The sequence below is a fragment of the Lepidochelys olivacea genome (genome assembly GCF_965140295.1).
Source record: "Lepidochelys olivacea isolate rLepOli2 genome assembly, chromosome: 5".
Lineage (NCBI taxonomy): Eukaryota > Metazoa > Chordata > Testudines > Cheloniidae > Lepidochelys > Lepidochelys olivacea.
The window spans coordinates 16,195,237-16,217,740 of NC_140415.1; the positions used below are offsets into that span (position 1 = coordinate 16,195,237).

At 42.9% G+C, this 22,504-nt stretch overlaps 2 protein-coding genes across 2 annotated transcripts in view; both read right to left on the reverse strand.

Moving 5' to 3' along the window:
- Positions 1-22,504, reverse strand: part of LOC311520972 (large ribosomal subunit protein uL22) — a 316,080-nt gene that overhangs the window by 243,034 nt on the left and 50,542 nt on the right. The window lies entirely within an intron of this gene.
- ACAA2 (acetyl-CoA acyltransferase 2) lies at positions 1,871-21,242 on the reverse strand. The gene is made up of 10 exons (XM_084629001.1): positions 21,128-21,242; positions 16,314-16,480; positions 15,141-15,269; positions 11,187-11,303; positions 10,038-10,185; positions 7,955-8,130; positions 6,782-6,911; positions 4,167-4,237; positions 3,290-3,444; positions 1,871-2,591 (listed from the first exon to the last, which is right to left on the reverse strand). The coding sequence occupies exons 1-10, from the start codon at positions 21,141-21,143 to the stop codon at positions 2,507-2,509; spliced, it is 1,194 nt and encodes a 397-aa protein (XP_084485127.1). The 5' UTR covers positions 21,144-21,242; the 3' UTR covers positions 1,871-2,506.

The following is a 22,504-nucleotide window of genomic DNA, read 5'->3' on the forward strand; positions in this document are numbered from 1 at the left end:
AGCTGCTCAGGACCCTCGGCAGTTTTGCACATACCCAGCACCTAGGGAATATGGGAACCTCCAGGGCTAGGCAGCAGCTGAATAGAGGGTTCAAGGATCTCAATGGCACCTAAATGTTGGAGTTGGAGACCCTTTGTGGATCCCCTTCCTTGTCAATAGCAAATATCACAAATAAAGCAAGGGCGTAGTCACAGGTGGACCACGCCCCACCCAATTAGCATCTAGGCCCTCCCAAATCTGAGCTTGAGGGTACATCAGAGACACACTCACAGTAGCTCTCATCAAGCTACTGCACTAAAACAGAACATAGCTGCGGCCACAGCAGCACCAGCACTGTGGGTGGGGTAGCTGCCCCAAGAGCACACCCGTCAGCAAGGCTACGTATGTATTCAGGGCAGCTAGTCCGTGCTGCTGCAGCTACACATCCATTTTTAGGCACTGGTTGGAGCAGAGTTCGCACAGGTACGTGTAGCGAGTTGGCAATCACACCTCCCAGCTCGAATATAGACATACCCCAAGAGTATGTCGACACAGCAGATGGGAGGGTGCTTCCCAGAATGGGCAGACAGACTAGCTCTGCTCAAGCTGGCACAGTAAAAATAGTGGCCCAGGGGTAGCCCAGGGAGTGGCTCAGGCTAGCTGCCTGAGTATGTAACAAGGGAGTCCAGGTGGGTTTGTATGCAATTAGAGCTAGCACGTCTGTCACCCTGAGCTGGGAAGCAAAAATTAAGCATGCTCCAGCCGCTGTATAGAGCTCCCAGCCCATCCCAGCACTGTACATTCCCCTTGGCAGATGCTCCTGGCCGGGCTTGGGATGGCTCTGGAGTGCAGCTTTGGGGGAAGATGCGGAGCAAGGGCAGGAAGGAGAATCTAGGCAACTCTAGGGACCTGGATGGATCATAAGACCATGGGTGCAGCATCCACTTAGCTGCCAAGCACAGGGTGCAGCCTGGCCAGGGCTTCAGTCTCCAACACTCCAGAGACACGGTAGATTCACCACAGGACACGCAGCAACCCAGCCAGGACACTTCCCCTCCCCATCTCCTTTCTGCCCCCAATTCCCCTGCAGCCCCCGCTGCCTTCCCAGGCCCACCCATGGCTACATCCCTGGGACAGACATACAGACAGCCCCGACACATGCAGGCGTAGGGAAGTTCAGTCCAGACTTGTCCCAGGGACAAGTCATTGCTCATCTGCCCTACGCTGGGACCCACCCAAACTTCCACTTCTAGTTGTGCCCCTGAAGTTAGTATGAAGACCAGACTAGACACGTTGATCATCATCCACCAAATTCAACAATCCTTAATGTCAGCTAAGTCCGATGTAAACCGAATTTCCCTGGAAGCAAAACAAACCTGGGTTCAAGAATGACTTCCAGTCTCCCACCGATCAGTTAGTGGAGTTGTAGAGACAAGCTGTGGAGCTGAGGTGCTCTGGCAAGGGGACAGAGAGTACAGTAAAGGTTATGGTGTTGCTACTGCAGTACTTCCTGCTGCTATAGCTGGAGCAGCATTTGCTACAGAGGCAGCCAGTTGCCTCAACTGCTCTCCCTAAAGGACTCAGGACAAAGTTAAACAGTGGGCCATTGTAACGAATATAAACCCAGACTGGTGTGCAGCAGACTCCTATGGAGAGAGTTACAGCGGTATGCCAATTGCCATTGAAGATTCAGATTTCTACAACAGTTACCAGTTAGTTCCCCATTCGAAATACAGGGATGGGAAACAACATCTCAGATAACAGTTGGACTTTTGAATGTTGAGCACTGAAGGATACTGGCAAGGTTATGACCCAAATAAGTCATCTAAACTTATTACACTGATGCACCTTTCTTGGACGAAAAATAAAAATCAATAGGACAAATTCAGTATCATTTTTACTGTTTTATTATGAGGCACAGTGGAGATTTCACAGTTTTCTCCTAGTTCTTTCAATATGGCAAGTACAAAATGCACACAGTATTCTGCAATATGTGCTTTACATAGAGACAATCTTCAAACAGAAAAAAAGACAGCCACAGTTTCTGGCAATGCAGCAGGAACATGGATTTTCAGAGATGTTTATCTTAGACGACAGAACTGATTGAAAAAATAATCAAAGCCTGTATTCGCATGACTTTGGCACTCTCACCTTAATCGCCTTAAGGCAGGTTTGGTAGATATTTGACAGGCAAACCTAATTTCCTGAAGAGTTAAGGGGGAACGAGACACAAATTTTATTCAACTGGAAAGAGTGTGAAGAAATATTTCAGAAGAGAGAAGTTATAGTGGCTTTACTTTTAGTTTAATTATCATCAAAAATCATCATCAAAAAAATCAATCATGTTATTTTGTTCAGAAATCAGACTTCGCAGCCTTTCCTTCATCTTGCAGGATGGTCACCAGATAAAGCTAGGTAGTGATGCTCTGTATTTGTACTAGGTATTGTCTTTTCATTATTCCTTTATTTGGTGAACATGTAACAGTCAGAGTTAGCTGTTAACAGGCACTGAAGTCCCCAATTTCTCTTAGGCCGTGTTCTCAATGATGAGAGCAATACCTTGTCCACCTCCAATGCAAGCTGATCCAACTGCATATTTGCCACCACGACGCCTGTACACAAACAGGAACAGTGAAAACAGAAATGGTCTCCCTGATTTACTACAAAAGGAATTTAGTTGTTTCCCAATGCATTTTGACTATCAAGAGTTTTCACATACACAATTAAAGAGAGGGTGTTTTGGAACATTAAAAATATATATGTAAAATTTTAAACAGAAGCATAAAAAGTGAAAAGTGAAAACCACGAGGAAATTGTTCACGTTAAGAGTGCAGAAAGATCACTCTTGAGGAGACCAACGCAGAAGAATTTGTGGAAGCAGGTTTGAAGGAGAGGGAAAGCAGTGGAGGAACAAGAAGTGGGAGTTTTCAAGGTGTGTGGAGGAGGAGAGGGAGTCAACAGAGAGCAAACAGTGAGAAATAAAAGGCCTAATCCAAAGCCCACTGAAGTGTAGGGAGTCTTTGTATTGACTTCAGTGGGTTTAAGATCAGTCCTAAAGGGAGTAGCGATGATTGGAATGAGAGTAGGAGGAAACAAGAGTGGAGTTGCAGGACCCTGAAGTTAAGGACAACCATGTGAAGTGATACAATGAGAGACGGGAAGCCAGTGAAGGGATTCTAAAAGGGTGTTGAATGGCAGGAGAGGAAGAGGATTTTACAGCTATACAGTGTCCATCCACAACCCCTTGTATTTGCATCAACTTTGCAAACAGTATTGTGTGTTTTATCAAGAGCTTCAGCTACATACACACCTTAATTCATGAACCAGATGAGCAGTGATCCTTGACCCTGATGCTCCCAGGGGATGACCTAGAGCAATGGCACCTCCGTTGACATTGGTTTTTTCAGGATCTAGGCCCAAAACTTTTTCAACTGCCAAATACTGAGGAGCAAAAGCCTCATTGACCTGAAAACAGCACAGGCACAATCAAAATGTAGACGCTTGACTTTCCATCAGAATTCACATTTTTAAGGTTCTCTTTGCAATTGTAAGTTCAAGATTTTAATTTTTTTAAATAGAACATGGACACAGGTCTATGACAAAGCAGCAGTGTAAGATTCCCCTTTCCACTCCACCAAGAGACTGCAAGCCAGACCTGCAGTGACAATCTCTAGTGAGTAAGTGGACAGTTCAGTCTTCAAAGCTAATCAATCCACAGCTTCTTTTAAACATAAAAATAAAAAATAAAAATGCCAGCAGCAATATGGATACCTGCCTTTTAGGCTTGGACCAGGGCCACTAACATGTTTTCCATATAGCAGTAGACAGCTATCAGAGGGTAACCACTTTTAGTCACCACTGACCAGGGGACGTATTTAAAAATCAGCACCTTAGCGTCTCTGTTGCCCAAGAGAGCATGTCACTCCTAGACAAGTTACAGACATGATTTTTTTTTTTTTTTAAATAAAGGAGTTTTAAGCTCCTGAAAACAGGAGTTTAGAGGAAGAACAGAAAGAAACTTAGTTAAATGGCCAACAGAAGTCACTGCAACAGCCACATTCTAGGCTTTCCTTTCAGTCCATCATACAGCGGAGGAGAACCTTCTAGATTAAACACATCTCATTAGATTATTAATTACTACTGCTCCTAATTAGATATAACCTTTCTGTCCACTCTGCTCTCCTTACCTCTACCAAATCCATGTCTTTCAGGGAGAGTCCTGATTTCTTCAGGGCCTCAGTAATGGCAGGCACAGGGCCTATTTCAAAATTATACATTTGTGAGTAGCTGAAGAATTTTACAATAAGCATTTAAACTATATTGTACATAGGATAGGTTCATCAAGCCCCACCCTGTGAGCCTGAGGGTGCTCATCAGGTTCCCCAACCTACTGTGGGCCCCTAGTAAGTGTTTGGTGGTTTGTGACACCTTAACCAAATGTCTTATTAAGCAATTTGAGGGCTCCAAAACACAAGAACCCTTAGGAGTGGCTAGTTGGGAACTTCTTCAACACAGGTTTCAGAGTAACAGCCGTGTTAGTCTGTATTCGCAAAAAGAAAAGGAGTACTTGTGGCACCTTAGAGACTAACCAATTTATTAGAGCATAAGCTTTCGTGAGCTACAGGAAGTGAGGAAGTGAGCTGTAGCTCACGAAAGCTTATGCTCTAATAAATTGGTTAGTCTCTAAGGTGCCACAAGTACTCCTTTTCTTTCTTCAACACACTACCCCACAAGCTTAAGAAGTCTCATTACTGCCTTTCTCTACATCCACCCACTCCTTCAGGCTCCTACTCAACACACCATACAGCTCTCTAGCCAATCTGGGGCCTGCCAGCTTCTTGCCAATCCAAATGAGGCCTAACACTACTTTTGGGGTGTTCTCCCTTCCTGCAGTCTTCAGGAGGTTCACAAGGCAGCTGCAAATGCCCCGATCTTCTCCCCCAAACCACTTGTTCCCTCCAGATATACAAAGTACATTAATAGAGACAGACTTTTTGAACTGTGGTGAATAGGTGTCTAGTTGTGTGTGTCACAAACTGGGAGTTACCTCACTGCATTTGTGGTAGAAAAATTGTTCCTCAGGAGATGCAGGTCTAAGCCATGAAATTTGAGGTTAGTGGATATTATTTTTTGGTGGATATTACAGGGGGCGATGGTTTAAAAAAAAATTTTTTTTTATTCTAAAGAATAAAATTCTAAAGAATTTTAATAGAATTCTATTATTATTTTAATTCTAATAGAATTCTAAAGAAACTCAGCTACAACCTAATCTAATCGAATACACTGGGAGAAATTAATCCAAAACACAGAGAGATACTTGAAAAACATAAATGTTAAGGGAGAATTTGGACTACAAGTGAAAAGCAAATTGGATAGGAGTTTGCAATGTGAAGTAGTATCACATTAGAGAGGAGACCGATTATTTTTTATACAACTCTGAGATGTCCTCCCCTAGAATAGTTGGAGGACTTCAATACTAGAAAGATGTTGGGAACTCAAAGATAGAAGAATATTAATAAAAGCAACAAAAATGAATAAGAGACTGGAGAGAGAGGTAAGTAAAGAATAACTAAGGCCCTTTCTTTTTGGCTTTTACCAATTTTTACCAAAAATATTCCCAGATTTTACAAAAGCTATTATTCAGTATTTACCAACTTTCAGCTGAATTTTGGATCACGCAACTGCATGAAAATACTGGTTATGTTAAGAAAGTCATATACACTACATTAGGTAGACTAATTTATTAACATAAACAGTTCTTAGTGTAAATGCAAGGCTGTTAATAAGGCAATGTAGTGGAAAATATATACACACGTGCGTGTGTATATGTGTACACCTTGTTAACGTAGAGTTCGTGAAATAAACGACAGCATAAAACTTCTCTTATTGTCAATACACACAGTTCTCTTTGTTGCTTTTTTATGTCTACCTGTCCCCCAGTATTAACCCAATTATTTATCAAGAAAACAAAGTTAATTTTTGTACCTATTTTCAATTGTTTAATTTTTGTAATAAAGACACTGATAAATTTCCACAAAATATTAAAGTAAAAACCAAAACCAGGCCTTGAGAATAAACTGAATAAAGGGCCTGATTCAAAACCCACTGAAGTCAATGGAAGGATGTGGGCTTTGGACCAGGGCCTAAGCGAGAATTTTGCAAGTGCATATGTGTGTAGGAGTGTTGGACATCCCACCACACACCTGGTAATATACACAGTGAGTGCCAAGGAAGGAAACAATTGTTAGTTCTCTAATGAGAAAAATGGGATGAAACCAAGCATGGGAAATTACGTTAATATCTTGAGCAATGTCCTAGCTAGCTGCCAAACAGGCTCCCAGGAGAATTGGGAGAAGCTCTATTTACTTGAGTCACTGAACACTAGCCTGGGAAACGCAGGGCAGAGAGTACCGTAGGGAACAACAGAACTTGCTGGGGTTTTTCCCTCCCATATTGAAATACTTTTATGTCATGTCGTTTTATGAGATGGGGCTCTAACGAGTGAATCTCTTTTCTGACGGGGCTCTAATGAGTGAATCTCTTTTCTGACGGGGCTCCTCCTATCCCCTAATGGTCAAGGCCCAGCACTGCAGATATCATTCTTTACGCCAAAGAGATCAGTGCCGCTCCACAGTCAGATATAGGAGAGACTTGACAGCAGTCTCCCCTATAATAAGCAACTCACATAAACTGTTCCTCCATTGCCAGCGGGCTCAGCACAAGGCCCCCACAGAATACCCAACACAAGAATACTTTCATTATTTTTTCATGCTACCAAAAGATTTGCTTCACTGCCACTTACCAATGCCCATGATGTTGGGGTCACATCCAGACGCGTGATAGGCTACTATTCTAGCCAGTGGAGTGAGGCTGTGCTTTTTAAGTGCCGCTTCACTGGCTATGACAAGTGCCCCAGCTCCATCACATACTCCCTTGCAATACAAAGAAAAATAAACATTCTCAATGCACTAATTGCACAATCATTTTATGCCAGAGATATTCATGTAAGAGAAACCTGATGGCAATTGCTTATTACACAATTCTATTCTTAAAGGTCAGTTTGTTCTAAATACTAAAATTCTTTTCTTTTTTCGTGGCATTTGAAAATTAATACTAGACATTGAGATTTTATATATTTCAGTGTTTTAAAGGAAGTAAAATAGATTCTCTGCCCTGTAAATCTATTTCATATACTTTAAAAGTCAATATGTGGACAAGGGTCATCATTAACATTTAGTAATTTTTCAGGGCTGTTAAGTGTGCATGACACTTTACAAATACTTGTACCATGTTTTCCCATCTGTGCTGTGTGTTATGCAGGAGGTCAGACTACCTGATCGCAGTTGTCCTTCTGGCCTTAACAAATCTACTAGTCTATAAAATTTACACCAAAAGATAGGGTACCTAATGTCACGCTGCTAAGCCCATAGTCTGCTCTAAGTTCCATCTGCACTTGGTTTGGCCTACAGATGACCCAATGATCAGGGTCCTCCACAAAGCACAGCTCAGCTGAAACCAGAGATCTAGCCCATGACTCCTAAATAATTGAAAATGCTCATTGTCCATAAAGGAAAGAACAGCAGCGAGTCCCAGCAGAGTTCCACACAATCAGTGCAAAGTTAAAACTGCGGCAATACTGATTCAAGGCAGATGAGAAAGTGTGGATGTCTTGTTAAGGGTGATGGTACCAGCATAATGCTGGCAGCAGTGGCTACTCTATGGCATTGCATTTCTAGAAGAGAGAAGGCAACTGAAGACTTGTTCGTTGTAGGGATGTTGACAAAGCCACCCAGGCCCAAGCTTTGTACTGCAATTTGAGTTCCAGAATCAGAATTATTTTTTGCAGAAGCCACTCTTGGCAGCCCAGTAGCATCTCTGCAAGCAAGAAGTACGGTGAAGAAAGACTATGAGAACCTGCTCTACATATAACCCTTCTCAGATCAAAATTCTAAATCCTTATAGTCTGTGAGCTCACCGAAGCATTCCCAGCAGTGACAGTCCCATCTTTCTTGAAGACAGGAGGGAGCTTTCCCAGCTGTTCTATGGTGGTTTGGGGTCTAGGATGCTCATCCTGTTCCATAGTCTGTTTTCCTTTCTTTGTTTTCACTTCAATTGGTGCCATCTCAGCATTGAAGTAACCGGCATCATGAGCTGGAGTAGCAGAAAGAAATGACAAGAATTATAATTGAACAGCAGCAGGTGACTGATCAGTGCAGGCAAACATGTACTTTAATTTTTAATCAACTTTACACTTGTCTATGTAGGTATTTAGTGACTGTATTTATTCTATTTAAATTGATTTATTTTTTAAATTGGGCAAAAGAATGGAAATAGTTTTAATTTCTTTTTATAGTGAAGAGTCACCCAGTTTTCAATTTGAGTGTTTCAGGCTTAAATAGTGATTCTGAAGTTTACAATTAGATTTGAACAGTATTGAGTGGATATGCACTAGCATTTACATCTCCAATGTACATTTTGTCCTGCTGTTGGTTCTACATCTGTATGGCTTGTCAGAGAGTTTGAAAGCTGCACAGTTCACTGAGACAAGAAGGGAGAAACACGTTGGGCCAGATCTTCAGCTGGTGTAATTAACGTTCTGCGCAGAATTTCATTTTTCCCTGCAGAATTGGTGCTGCCACTAGGGGCCGCTGGACCCCACAGAGCCCAGCTCTCCAGCTTGCAAATACAGGACACTTGCTGCCTGGAAGGGGGCCGGGGGGAAGAAAGTGGGGCTGGAGAGTTTTGGACAGCTGCAGTTTGTCCTGAGGAAAGGAGGCAGCATACAGGAAACTCCATACAAGCCTGGGACCCAGCATCAGGCTGTTTATCTCTGGATTCCTGGGCTTTAGGGGATGTGGGTGTCTGGGCTGGGAGGCGCCCCATGGCTGGGCTCTGGGGTAAGGGATGCGGATGTCTATACAGTCCCTAACACCTCATTCAGTAAATTAAAAATAAAATCACCATACAGAGGGCTAGTTTGACCACTATGCAAAGAAGATTGGTGTGGATTATGGCATTATAGCTAGAAAAAAACAAAACTTGACTGGTCAGGCACAGTAAGTTATCCTTGAGAACTGGTAGAAATTTTTCCCAAGAAAAGTACATGACGTGGTCACTTACTTGTGTCCTATACAGAAAGGCTTCAAGTCTGCTAGGTAGACAAATACTTTTATAAACAAATTTAGAAATACCAATAGACCCAGTAGACTTCTATGCTCCATGAAAACACTAATTAAAACAGGTAATGGGTTAACTGGCAGCAGGTGGAGGATCATTTGTAATGATGCAAAATCTGCTGAAAAACTAATGTTAACAGGAGGGAGTCAACTTAAGATAAATGAAAACAATATAATTTCTACCTGGAAATCTTTGACCTATTGGTGTTACAAGTAGCTCCTAAAATAACTAATTGAAAGAGATTACAGGTTAAAAAATGTTTGTCTTCTGTGGACATTTGATAGCATTTTGTGTATATCGATAGTTCGGTCCCAATCATGCAATGGGATCTGCCAGAACAGGCTTGAGAACTTGACTCTAGTAACTTCCATTGGTGTTTGAGAATCGTAGTTACGCTTGTTTGTTTAGGTTTTTCCACTCAGGGCTTGTACACACTAGCTCTTACTTCGGTATAATTTAAATTGCTCAGGTGTGTGGAAAAGTCACTCCCCGAGCGATGCAAGTTACGCCAACATAAGCACCGGCGTGGACAGCCAATGTCAACGGGAGAAGCTGTCCTGTTGACAAAGCTACCGCCACTCAGGGTGGTAGAGTAATTATGCCGATGGGAGGGCATCTGCCCAAGCAGCGCTACAGCGATGTAACTACGTCAGTACAGCTGCATCACTGTAGGGATTCTAGTGTAGACTAGCCTTCAGCAACAGAGGATTCAGACACTTTTTTTTTTAAAAGGAAAAAAAAGGTTAAATTAAACAAAAATTGCCAGAGGAACTTGGGGACAGGTGTACAACCTGAAACTACTTTAAATTGGTGCGTTATAGTTTGACTGGATTTGAAGTTGATGATGTCAATCTAACTTTTAATTCTCAAAGTTTACTGACCAGCTTTCCATCTCTGCTGTGTTTTCATTGCATATCGGTCACAGTCCTCTCTCGAGATGTTATATTTTGCAGCCAGATTTTCAGCTGTAATTGCCATTGGGGTATTAACGTGCTGGTCTGTTAGGCCTGCCCACAAAGAGTCTTCCATCTGCCAGAAACATTATTAAAGGGAAAGTCTTATGCAGAATCAATATTACAGTATTAGTACTTTAACAAGATATTCACCCGTGCTTTAGAAGTTATCATTTAAAAAATATATATATCTTGGTAACTAATTATGTTTTAAAACTTTATCTGAAGCAGCTGCATGTGAAAAGTATTTCTGTGTAATTGGTTACCAGAACAGTAGCAGAACCGAAGTGACAATGTACACAAAGAAAACTGGTGAAATCAACAATGTCACAGAGCAAAAAGCTTAATGTGCAGTTCTACCATCAAAAGAGATTTGGGGAAAATAGCTGTGTTTGTCTTTCAACAATTTCCAAATCAAATATGCTCAAGTAAACTGCCAACCCTTCAAATACTCAGCCTGGGCTCAGCAGATATGTCTTCCCTGCAGAGTTACCTTGAGTTATCTACACACCAGTTTCATCTCTGGAGTGAGAAAAGTTACACTACAAAACAGAACTTCATTTGCTGTATTCACTTAAGTGTGATTGTCGCTCATGTGTGCAATTAAGACTTCTGGGAACACATCTCATAATTCTTAGGGATGCACTAATCTGCACTCTATGAATTGTTTACCAGAGAAGTGTGGGAAAACTCATCTGTCCTTTTTGGATCCCAGGAGGGAATCGTGGGAATGCAATGGAAGACTATCAGAAAAGGTTTTCAATTGTGTTTAGTATTTTGAAGCAATGTAACAACTAAGCTGAATTCTGAAAGTTTAGGAGTTAATGGATGATGTTTAATTCAGTATAGGTATTAAAAAAATAGTTCTGGAATAGTTAGAAAGCTGGCAGTCTTAACAAAAGCTTAGCGGGATCAGACTGACTGTTTTGATAAAACTGTTGTACATTAGATAAAACACCTCAACACCTGAGTCTGAACCTAATCCGCATTAATTTTGGTTACAAAATTATGGATCCAGTGTTTTCTCCTGCTCTGTGAATGAGACCTAATTAAAACAAAAAAATTACATTATCCAACCTTGAGATCTGTTCCGAATTTGGTTCCAAATCGAATGTTTCGGACGATGTACGGAGCCTGGCTCATATTTTCTGATCCACCACAAAGAACCACTTCTGACTCGTTAAGGCAAATTTCCTATTAAAATAATACAGATGCATCATGTGTAGGTTTTAAGGTATTTTATTTTCACAGACAACAGCAATTGCTTCAGTAACATACCTTGCCAATTAGAAAACTAGGTGCATAACTTAAGAAATAATTCATGCTTATCCTGTACTCATTTTCTGACAAGGATTTTCAAAAATTTTACAGAATAATGAAACGGCACAATTCTCCGGTCAGTGAGGTACTATTACACCCATTTTATAGAAAGGAGGGTATGGTGAAGAGAGAGCAAGCGAGAGAGAGAGAGAGAGATCAAAGCCAAAGTTTTCAGAAGTGGCCTCTCAGTTTGGGTGCTTAGCCTGAAATATACTGGACTTAATTTTTCAGAGATGCTGAGCATTGACAGTTGCCACTGACTTCAGAGTTGTGGGCACACAGTACCTCTACAAAAATAAAACAAATAAAATCAGGCCGTATGACTCTTTTGTGGGGTAACAAAACACCGGCAGCTTTTGAAAACTTGGCCTAGGTGACATGCGTAAAAATCATACAGCAGGTGAATGGCACAGCCAGAAACAGAACCAAGGAGTACAGATTCCTAGTCCCTTGCTCTGACCATTAGGACACACTGCCTCCTCAAACATTTTGCTAAAGTGATTTTTAATTGAAGAGGAATATTTTGAAATCTACAGTAGAATCTCAGAGTTACGAACTGACCAGTCAACCACATGTCATTTGGACCTGGAAGTATGCAATCAGGCTGCAGCAGAGACAAGAAAAGCAAATACATTAAAGTATTGTGTTAAATGTAAACTAGTAAAAAAAAAAAAAGGGAAATTAAAAAAAAGGTTTGACAGTATAAAGACTTTGTGCTTGTTTCATTTAAATTAAGATGGTTAAAAACAGCATTTTTCTTCTGCATAATAAAATTTCAAAGCTATATTAAGTCAATGTTCAGTTATAAACTTTTGAATGAACCATCATAACGTTTTGCTCAAGTTACGAACATTTTAGAGTTACGAACCACTTCCATTCCCAAGGTGTTTGTAACTCTGAGGTTCTACCGTATTACACAGTGAGCAGACGGAATTGAAACTATTTTTATATTAATTCAGTATAGACTATTATTAGCCAAACATCAAAAAAGTGTATTACTGGGACTGTATTTTAAATTGTGGAGCACCATTCTGTCAGGGAAGAGAAGCACCTGGTAAAACAATTTTTGTGCAAGTCTCGTAAAAAAGTATAAGTAATTGTGGTAAATAATGGACACCTTCGTAAAAACCTCCATGACAATAAGAAAATTTGGACTTCACCTTATAATTATAACCTTACTCTCTGCATTCAAACTAACAAATACTCTTGGGTGTGTCTATACTAGAAAGATACATCATGGACCTCAAACAGAGTAGCTAACCTCAGTGTATCTTTCTAGTACAAAGCCAAAAGAGTGTGTGTTATGATCAGTTTCAAGAATTATAACCTCAACTTTAAATTTTCTTAATCTTAATCTTGAGGAATTTGTTTTTGTGGCAGAATTTTTTCAAACGGACATTTATTTTTTAACTGTATGATTGCTCAACTTGCACAAAACACTGTTTAATTTTATAAGGCGCCTGTCTTCCTCAAACACCACTCTGCACAAACAAAATTAAATCATGATATGAAATGTTTCATCCTTGGATCAAGGAAGGGTAGATAAACTGCCTTGCGTGAACAGTAAAACAATTTCACTGCTAAAATAGTGGAAGCCAAGGTAGACCTTACCAGCTGAAATCTATACAATAAAAACCTGAGAGATGTACATCAAGGTAGCTCACCTCAATGTATTTTTCTAGTGCAGAAAAATAGTGGGTACAGTGAAAGGTCCTCTTCTTGACTGTGACAACATGCAAACTGTTAACCAAATCAGCTGTTTTTGTTATAGGAATAGAAAGGAGGTGAACTGCTGTTGTTAAAAAAAAGCCTTATTTATGGTGAACTTCATATGTGAATCCCTATCAGAGCACACACTGAACATCCGTCTAATTAAAAATGTTTGGAGAAGAGGCAGATTTTATAACCACTAGACAAAGAGGAAGAGAAGTCAGGAGATCTGAGTGCTATTCACCAGTGCTGTTCCATTAAACGTACTGTGACTTGCATAAAGTCATTAATTTCTATTTCCCTTGCTTTAAAAGGAGGCTACTATTATTAAACTGTTTTTGTGAAGTGCTTTGAGATCCTTGGAAGACAGACATTTTAGAAATACAAGTCACCACTGTCACAGTTCCAGGGTAACTACACTTTTGACCCCTTTGTAGCATCCCCACTCAGGTCTCAGGCCTCTAGCCATCACTTCTTTCATGTTAAAGAACATGTGTTCTCTCTCTTGCCTGGAAATTTAAGCTGCAGTTTCCTCCTTCAACTCACTGTGATCACCTTAAGAAGCTTGAGTTCAATATTTGCTGTCTTGCTCTATCACAAGGGCTATGACTGAATTTACCAGTGACCAACCAATCTTCATACAGAAAAGTAGTTATTTGAAACAAAAGCATTACAGAGAAAATGTATCTTGAACACAACAAACAGCTTATATGTATGCATGTCTTACCAGGTGTCACTCACCTTTCTCATGGAGACCTGGTAGGTTTCAAAGTCCTTCAAAGCCTTTCAGCAGGGTCTGTCCCTCTTGTTTAGTCTCATGTCAGTTCCATTAAGATCCTCTACAGTAGGCTGCCCACTTAATACAATTCTTAGTTCTTTGTCTGTTGAGCCTCTTGAACCCAATATTCCTCAGAAGGGGAACTTCTATGCAATTGTTTAGCAGTCTCGGGATTTACATTAGTTACCCCTCAGTGATTTGAGTTCCAGCAAGTTCACTCATGCTAGGTGACTTCCCCATTGTCATTGCATTGATTGTCTTGTTTCAAGAAAAAAGTTAACTGTGCAACACCCAACAGGTAACACCACAAGGCGAATCACTCTCGTTTTTTCATAAAAACATATCAGAAGTTTCTCAGTTCTCCACACTGCTAGTTATTTCAGCTACCCAAGTGGGTACATCAGCAGAAAGCGTGAGAGCTAAAAATACTCTGAAACTTCTGAAGCCCAACCTGCTTCTATTGACTCAAGTCGGTGCAGGATCAGGCTCCATGACGAAGAGAACAGAGTGCATCTGAGGGTATGTCTACACTGGAATAAGAGACTGCGGCATGGCCGCAGCTGGCCTTGGCAGCTGACTCGGGCTTGCGAGGCTAAAAATTGCAGTGTAGATCTTTGGGCTTGGGCTGGAGCCCAGATTTGGGGACCCTCCCGCCGCTCGCGAGGTCCTAGAGCTTGGGCTTCACCCCAAGCCTGAACATTTACACCAACTTTACAGCACTGCAGCCTGGGCCCCATAAGCCTGAGTCAGCTGACCAGGGCCAGCCACAGGTGTTTTACTGCAGTTTAAGTACCTTTAATTTTGTAAAAGTGGCTGCTTTCTTGTCCCCCATCCCCTTTTCAACTAGCCCTAATGATTTTTTTTTTTTACACTAATTATATAAATGTCTTCAGAAGGTTGAACTGTTGTATGCAACACCAGAGCTCCATGGGAAATCCCTATAAATATGGAAAATTAAACAAATGCATTTGATTTTTAGTTCCAAGGCACTCCGTGCACCTTTAAATTCCTCCTTAAGGTATAAATTTATTGGGATGCTCACAGGAGATCACTTACTGATAACAGCTGAACACCATCACGGTATTCAGCAGAGAGCAATTCTTCGGCTAATTCAAACACACAGCACTTGGGTCAGAACACATCCCCTCTCTCACTACAGCAGTTTGATAACAGCTATGAATAATATATAATTGTAGCCCATACTCAGAGAACAAGTACTGTACCTGACATCCATTGGCGATGGACTGGAAACCAGAACCACAGAGTCTGTTGACAGTAAGGGCTGGAACTGGGATAGGAACTCCCACACGCAAACCAACATGCCTTGCAATATAAATAGCATCTGAGGAGCTCTGGAAAGCAAAAAAATTGCAGCATTTGTAAACCACTAATGTACTTGGACAACAGCTGTTTCAATCAGCTCAGAATAGAATACCCAATACCTCAGGTAAATGTTAGTTCTGGAGGACACGATTCCTCGAGAATTATAAGCCACAGGAAGCGTTTATATTCTTTCAAGAAATCTCTTCCCAAAGTATCTCCTGAAGGCAGGTGTCTGAATTTATTTCAAGGAGAGACCCTTTCCCACCAGAGCTAAAGGTCAGCCTGAAAATGGTACTGCAGCTGAAAAGTTTCAAGTGACGTATCGGGGCTAATAGTAACTCATTCCCTCCACTAATGGATGATAACCATACACTAAGTAGGGCGCCTCCTGGCAAAGCACCACATCCTGATTGGTGACCACCAATAACTTAATCAGCCTGTCCAAAACAAAGCTAGTGACCTAGTCTGTGGGTGAGTACAGGCTACTGCATTGTAAGCAATTGTGCCTTGAGACAGTAAGCTCTCTGGGGCAAGGACTTGTTTATTCAGTTTCATCCACGCATCCAGGCCACTAACTTGTCTGGTGCAATCTAAAAGATATTACATTTATTTTGCATTTCTTCAGAGAATTTCTAGGGTTCTCAGGTATTATAAGCCCCAACCAGTTACATGATGTCCAGCAAAATGGCAATTAACTAAAACCCAAAGAAAACAATGCTTGTTCAGTTCTAACTCTGAAGTCACGGTCTACTAAGAAGAGCAGTATACCCAGGGGCTTGAAATTCAGCGAGAATACAAACTGTTTTTTTAATCAGATTGCATTTCACAGAAAGACAGGCTTCCCCGGTTTAAATTATCCTGGTCCCAACAAGGTCAATGGAAGCATGGTCAGCCCCTTAAACATAAAAGGGAATCACTTAATTATTAATACTTTGTATTTCCAGCCCTTTGATTTATTTTTGGCTCATTCAACAGCAACCAATTGAACAACAGATGCAGTTATATGTAGAAATGCACTAGGGAAAGGTGTTCAGCAAGTAACCAGGTGCCAGCAATTATTCCATCCTACCAACCTGCATGACATTACCCACAATGACACTGTCAATGATCTCAGGGGAGACTTTGCCAGCAGACAGTGCAGCGCGTGTAGCACATTCAGTCAGGTCAGTGGCTGTGAAGTCCTTGAGCAGACCTCCATAAGCCCCAAAAGGTGTTCGCTTGGCTGAAACAACGAACACACCTAGAAAACAAACAAGAAAAATCCATAGGTTTAAATTAGGAAGAGGATGGACACGATTCATTTGATTTTCTTGAGATATGGATCAAATCTCTGCGGAAGATGAACGGACATTAAATAAAGAGATGTTGCAGGTAAATAGCAGAGGTGGAGTACATCAGTGGTTCTCAACTTTTTTTCATTTGTGGATGCCTAAAAAATTTAATATGGAGGTGCAGATGCCAGAGGTCTGAGGGCCAGAGGTTGAGAACCACTGTATTACATCACCCAGAGGGTCAGTAAGAGTACTAGTACAGTGCTGTAAATTTACCTGGGGCTGTATAAACAAAGAAAATATGGTCCCTCCCTAACCTGAGCACATTACAATCCAAGATACACCAGACACAGCCTGGAAAAATATTTCAGAGAAGGAGGCATGTGTGAAATGAAGAGTCAGGAGGAGAAGCTAAGAAGGATTCCATGAATAAGTGTTTTTTAAAGAGGGATTTAGAGGAAAAATAAGGGAGCTTGAATGTGCAACAGACAGAAATTCTCATATCAGATCAATCCAGTGCTCCATCTAGTTTAATATCCTATTTCTGACAATGGTCAGTACCAGATACTTCAGAAGAATGCGCAAGGAAGTCCCAAATGGACAACTATAGAATAACCTGCCTATTGGGGAAATTTCTTTTTAACTGCCATCAGTAAATTGTTTGCTTAGACCAGGAAGCACAAAAGGCAGACTCTATGCAGAAGCACATTATTTTAAATTACCTCATTTTTTTCAGAAAGGCTTTTACTTTAAAAAACAAAAAAAGTAATTCCCTCATCTAAAGTTCATGGTTTCTGATGAAAAAAAAAATTCACATTAAACTTCAGCTGATTGCATGTGCATGCATCTCATACATACCCTCCCCCCCACACACACACACAGTGAAGAGAAATAGCCTAACTTTAATTTTCTACATCACAAATGGAACATATATTGATAAGTTGTAAAAACAGACACTCTGCTTCTAGATGAAAAGTGACTAGGAGCAAGCCATGAACTTTTACCCATAGCTACTTCCTCAATTTCTTGTCTGGTGAAAGGTGATGTGACACTTGCCATAAGGTATCTAAATGTATTAAGATATTGTATTTAATGTATTTAAGAGGATGTATGAAGATGTCATAGTGTGGAAAAAAGACAGTGATTGTTCCTTAGGCCAGTATTTATCCTCATGAATATGTCAAGGCCTTCTACCAGAGACATGTGTTATCTATTACCCCAAAATGAAAAACTGCCTTCTGTTTCTCCCACTCTTTTTATATTTTTGGAGCCCACAATGCTTGTGATTGAATTGATGGATATTGTAAAAGAACTGTCAGTTTAAGGGAACCTTCTGAACTGACCAAAGTTCAAGCTTGCCCACCTTGATGAGGACTGGATGCATTGTTGGAGACTGAGACATCTGATATCCCTGATTTGCCTGGAAGACCTTCTGGGAGTTGCCATAAGGCAGAGCATGCATTTTGTTGAGAGGTAAAAAGAAAAACACTCTGATTTATTGCTTTCCCTCATGGCCATTACGAAACATCTGGAGTCATTACTATTTTCTGGTAGAGGAAACTAGAAAACAGCAGACTGACCTAAAATGTATAGAATGACCATGCATTACTGACATCCACACCCATCATTCTCAAAAACAAAGCAAAAACCCCATACATAACTTTGCACGGAAGGACTCCTTATCCAAACTCCATGTTATGAATGGAAATGATGGAAAGTTAAGGAACCATAAGAACACTTGGAAAAATCTTGTGCCAACACAAGAGAATGAGGATCCTGAATTAATAGGGTGACTATACATCCTGTTTTGGCCGGGATAGTCCCTTTATTAAGCTCTGCCCCGGCCGGCCTGACTTTTTGGCAAAAGTGGGCATTTGTCCCATTTGCTCTTGCCAACTGATCAACTAGCATCAACTATGTTCTGACTCAGCAGAGCCCATGACAGACTGGTCCCACTCAGTAGGAATAACTTGTTGAGGAGGACAGCATTTCACAACTGAAATTCTGCACTACAGTTACGCTGTAAGCCAGGCACAAAGCTAAACCATAATAATAATACTTATTTGTACTCTGGTTGAACCTAGGAGCCTACTCGTGGAGCAGAGCCCCAAGATACTGAGCACTACACAAACACATAAGGAAAAAGACATTTCCTATCATGAAAAGTTTATAATGTAAGTAAATAAGCAATGAGTTTTTTACCTCAATCTCATATACAATCTACCCTTAGCTGAGAGCATCCATTGCTATTTACAGATGTGTTAAAACAGGGGTTCTCAAACTTTTTTTTCTGGGACCCCCTTTAAAAATATTTCAGGCTGTAATGACCTCTCTAAAAAAGAGTGACAACCCCTCCATACCATGCCATGCTGACTTCTGTGCTGCTGCTGGCAGTGGCTCTGCCTTCAGAGCTGGGTGCCTGGCCAGCCGCCGCTCTTGTTACCCACCCACAATAGTCTTGCAACCTTTTTTTGGGTTGGAAACCCCATTTGAGAAATGCTAAAGTAAACAATTACACAGGTTCGGTCAGGATGTGAAAGTGTTGTTGGCAAGTGGAAGGATGCTGGGATTTTTACTACGGGGCTGGCACCGAATCATGATGTAGGGCTTTAATGACAGCTTTGGTCAGTGGGCTTTTCCAAGTCTTGGGTTCATCAGCACCAAAGAGACTGATCGAAGAGTTAGTGAATGCAGAGGTCTTTACGTTACCAAAATATGTTGTTCAAAGTCTCCACACTGAGCAAGGCAAGCAATGCTTTAACCTTTCCCCCAGTTTTCTTCTCTGGACAGCAAAGTGGTAACAAATAAGGCCAGCACAATTCACCTTTGCCTTAAATGAATCTACTTCCAAAGGTTAACTAATGGTTAATGATACAACTGTGAATGTGATAAATTCAAGCTCTGGAGCTAATACGGCACACTGGGTTTTGTTGTGGTTTTTTGTGATGGAGAGGAAATACAATTGTAATGTAAAAATACACCCAAATCTATGGAGAGCCAAAATGTGACTGTTTCCCATGGTTTTCAGAGTTGTCTGACTAGCTGGGATGGGGTGTCAAGAGCGCTTGAGGCTGGTGATCCAGAGCACACTCTTTAAAAAGTTTCCAGTATATTTTCAACATGCTCCAAGACTACGGACTTAGAGCACTGCCTTTTTGGGCTAGCCAGGCAAAGCCCTCTTGTTTATCGTCAACTGTTTTCTAACCAAAGGTTTATTCCCCCTGAACCTTTCAACAAACAAGGGTGTAATGAAAACAAGGCATTTAGATTAGATAGTTCCTCGACAAAGCCAGTCAGCTATATACTGATTTCAGATAGATTGAAGTTTTAAACTTTGCTGGAGATTTCTGCATTCCAGGACACCGGAGGCTAATTACAGTAGTGAAATGATGGCCCAAGCTCCTGGGGTGCCAATGCACACAGTATTTAATAGACCCAATGCCGGTTAATCAGACAGAACAACACAGGCTTTGAGCCAGAGATATGAGATGAGAGCGCAGAGAGATGCAGCAAATAAAAATCCATTATTATATATCAGTGAAAAGAAAACTGTGTATCTCTTTTTACTGCTGGCAAGGGAATGGAGAGAGAATGTCAGAAGAACATACATACATACGATTTTATATATATAAAACCATGCAAACACACACACTTATTACAGGTTTCTATTTAAAAACAGTAACATTTTACAGATTGCACTTGATCTTGAAAGATCCCGAAGTGCTTTGCAGACTAAACTGAAAGAATGGGCCCTGCTCGCCTCTGTATTTGGTGCCTTATTCTGGTATTACTCAGCTCACCACTGAAATGCAGCTACTATTGGGCAGTAATTTTAAATAAACAACAAACAGAAAGAGGGAGTAAGCAGATTCATGTGTAGTAAAGGCTTACTTCAAAACAAATATTTATTTCATGATCTTTTAATCTTGGCTTCCCACCACCCCTTTTCTGTCTGTTGTTTGTCTGTTCTCGGTTTCGCAGCCACTGCCATAATACATAAACATATTACCAGCCTTGGCAGGATTAAATTTTTATTGGTAAATATTGATATATGTTGATTTCACCACATACACACACAAACTGAGGAAAACATATTTCCGTTGATAATAATCAAAACTTACAGCTAGGCAAAGTAAGAAAAATGCTGTTTGAGAACTCGGAGTCTGACTTAAGGCTATTTACTTTATTATTTTGACATGTGATGTTGACCATGTAAGCAAGATTTTTAAGTTTTTGAATCTCAACAACCCTCAGTAGCGTCTGACCCGCATAATTTCCTGCAAGAGTGAAAATGTGAATTGATTAAAAAAAAAACAAACCCTAAAAACAAGCTTAAAAATAAACACGACCCCTTAGCCACTGAAATTACAAACGAAATAAAAGATGAATTCAATGAAACCTGGGCACAAGTGGGCTGGGCAGCGATTTGCGCCACCGCTCAAAAGCTGCGGCGAAGAGGCCCTGAAAACGGAGCCTGCACCCCGCCGGTTTCAGACACTCGACCCTTTATTTCGTGGAAACGGTGGGGGGGTCACCCGGTAACGCGGCGCAAAAGGGAGGCTGGGACTTTAACGGGCTGCTGACGGGGGGACAGCGGCGAGGGGCGAGCGCCTTACCTCTGAGCAGGGCCATGGCTGGGCTGGGCTGGGCGCCGCAAGCGCGGGACGGGACTGCCCAAGGGCGCGCCCCCTTCCCCGCCCCCCGCCGCGCACGTGACTGCCCATCGGGAAAAGCACTTTCGGCGCGTTAGTCACCCGGCGCTGTGCCGGGGGTCAAGGCGGGGACCGTCGTTGTTCAAGTGACGGCCTCGCGCCAGAGGCGGGTTCCTGTAGGGAACAGGCTCAGGGAGGGCAGCAAGCCCCCCCCCCCCCGGCATACCTTTCCTATGGCATTGACGCTGGGGGCCGGTGGAATCGGCGCCTGCGGATGCAAAGCTGAGCGGGCTGGAGGGGAAAGCCGGGGGAGCCTGGGGCAACGCCGTCCCCGGTGGGCCGGGCCGGGCCTGGCGGTGACTCGAGGGTGGCCCTGAGAGCGTGCGGGGCGGGGAGCCGCCTGGTCCCGGGCAGACAGCGGGAGCGGGCCGCCAGAGCCAGGCCGGGGTGGGGCCCTGGGCCGAAGCAGAGCGAAGGGGGAGCGACGCGCCCCTTGGGCAGCGGTGGAAGGAAGCGAGTCTTCCTGTCCCTCCCGGCTGCTGCCTCGTGTGACCCCCCAGCCTAGGGCCCCTGAACTCAGTGCCTGGAGCCCCACGTCCTGGACCCCCCAGCCCAGGGCCCCTGAACTCAGTGCCTGGAGCCCCACGTCCTGAACCCCCCAGCCCAGGGCCCCTGAACTCAGTGCCTGGACCCCCCAGCCCAGGGCCCCTGAACTCACTGCCTGGACCCCCCAGCCCAGGGCCCCTGAACTCAGTGCCTGGAGCCCCACGTCCTGGACCCCCCAGCCCAGGGCCCCTGAACTCAGTGCCTGGAGCCCCACGTCCTGGACCCCCCAGCCCAGGGCCCCTGAACTCAGTGCCTGGACCCCCCAGCCCAGGGCCCCTGAACTCACTGCCTGGACCCCCCAGCCCAGGGCCCCTGAACTCAGTGCCTGGAGCCCCACGTCCTGAACCCCCCAGCCCAGGGCCCCTGAACTCAGTGCCTGGACCCCCCAGCCCAGGGCCCCTGAACTCAGTGCCTGGAGCCCCACGTCCTGGACCCCCCAGCCCAGGGCCCCTGAACTCAGTGCCTGGAGCCCCACGTCCTGAACCCCCCAGCCCAGGGCCCCTGAACTCAGTGCCTGGACCCCCCAGCCCAGGGCCCCTGAACTCAGTGCCTGGAGCCCCACGTCCTGGACCCCCCAGCCCAGGGCCCCTGAACTCAGTGCCTGGAGCCCCACGTCCTGGACCCCCCAGCCCAGGGCCCCTGAACTCAGTGCCTGGAGCCCCACGTCCTGGACCCCCAAAGCCCAGTGCCCCTGAACTCAGTGCCTGGAGCCCCACGTCCTGAACCCCCAAGCCC

Bases quoted from the DNA above. Each gene is read 5' to 3' on its own strand.
- ACAA2 (XM_084629001.1), bottom strand. The intron at 15,270-16,313 runs GTTGGTAGGATG...TTTGCTTTCCAG, and splicing joins TTGTGGGTAATGTCATGCAG to AGCTCCTCAGATGCTATTTA. The intron at 10,186-11,186 runs GTTGGATAATGT...TGTTTCTGGCAG, and splicing joins AATTCGGAACAGATCTCAAG to ATGGAAGACTCTTTGTGGGC.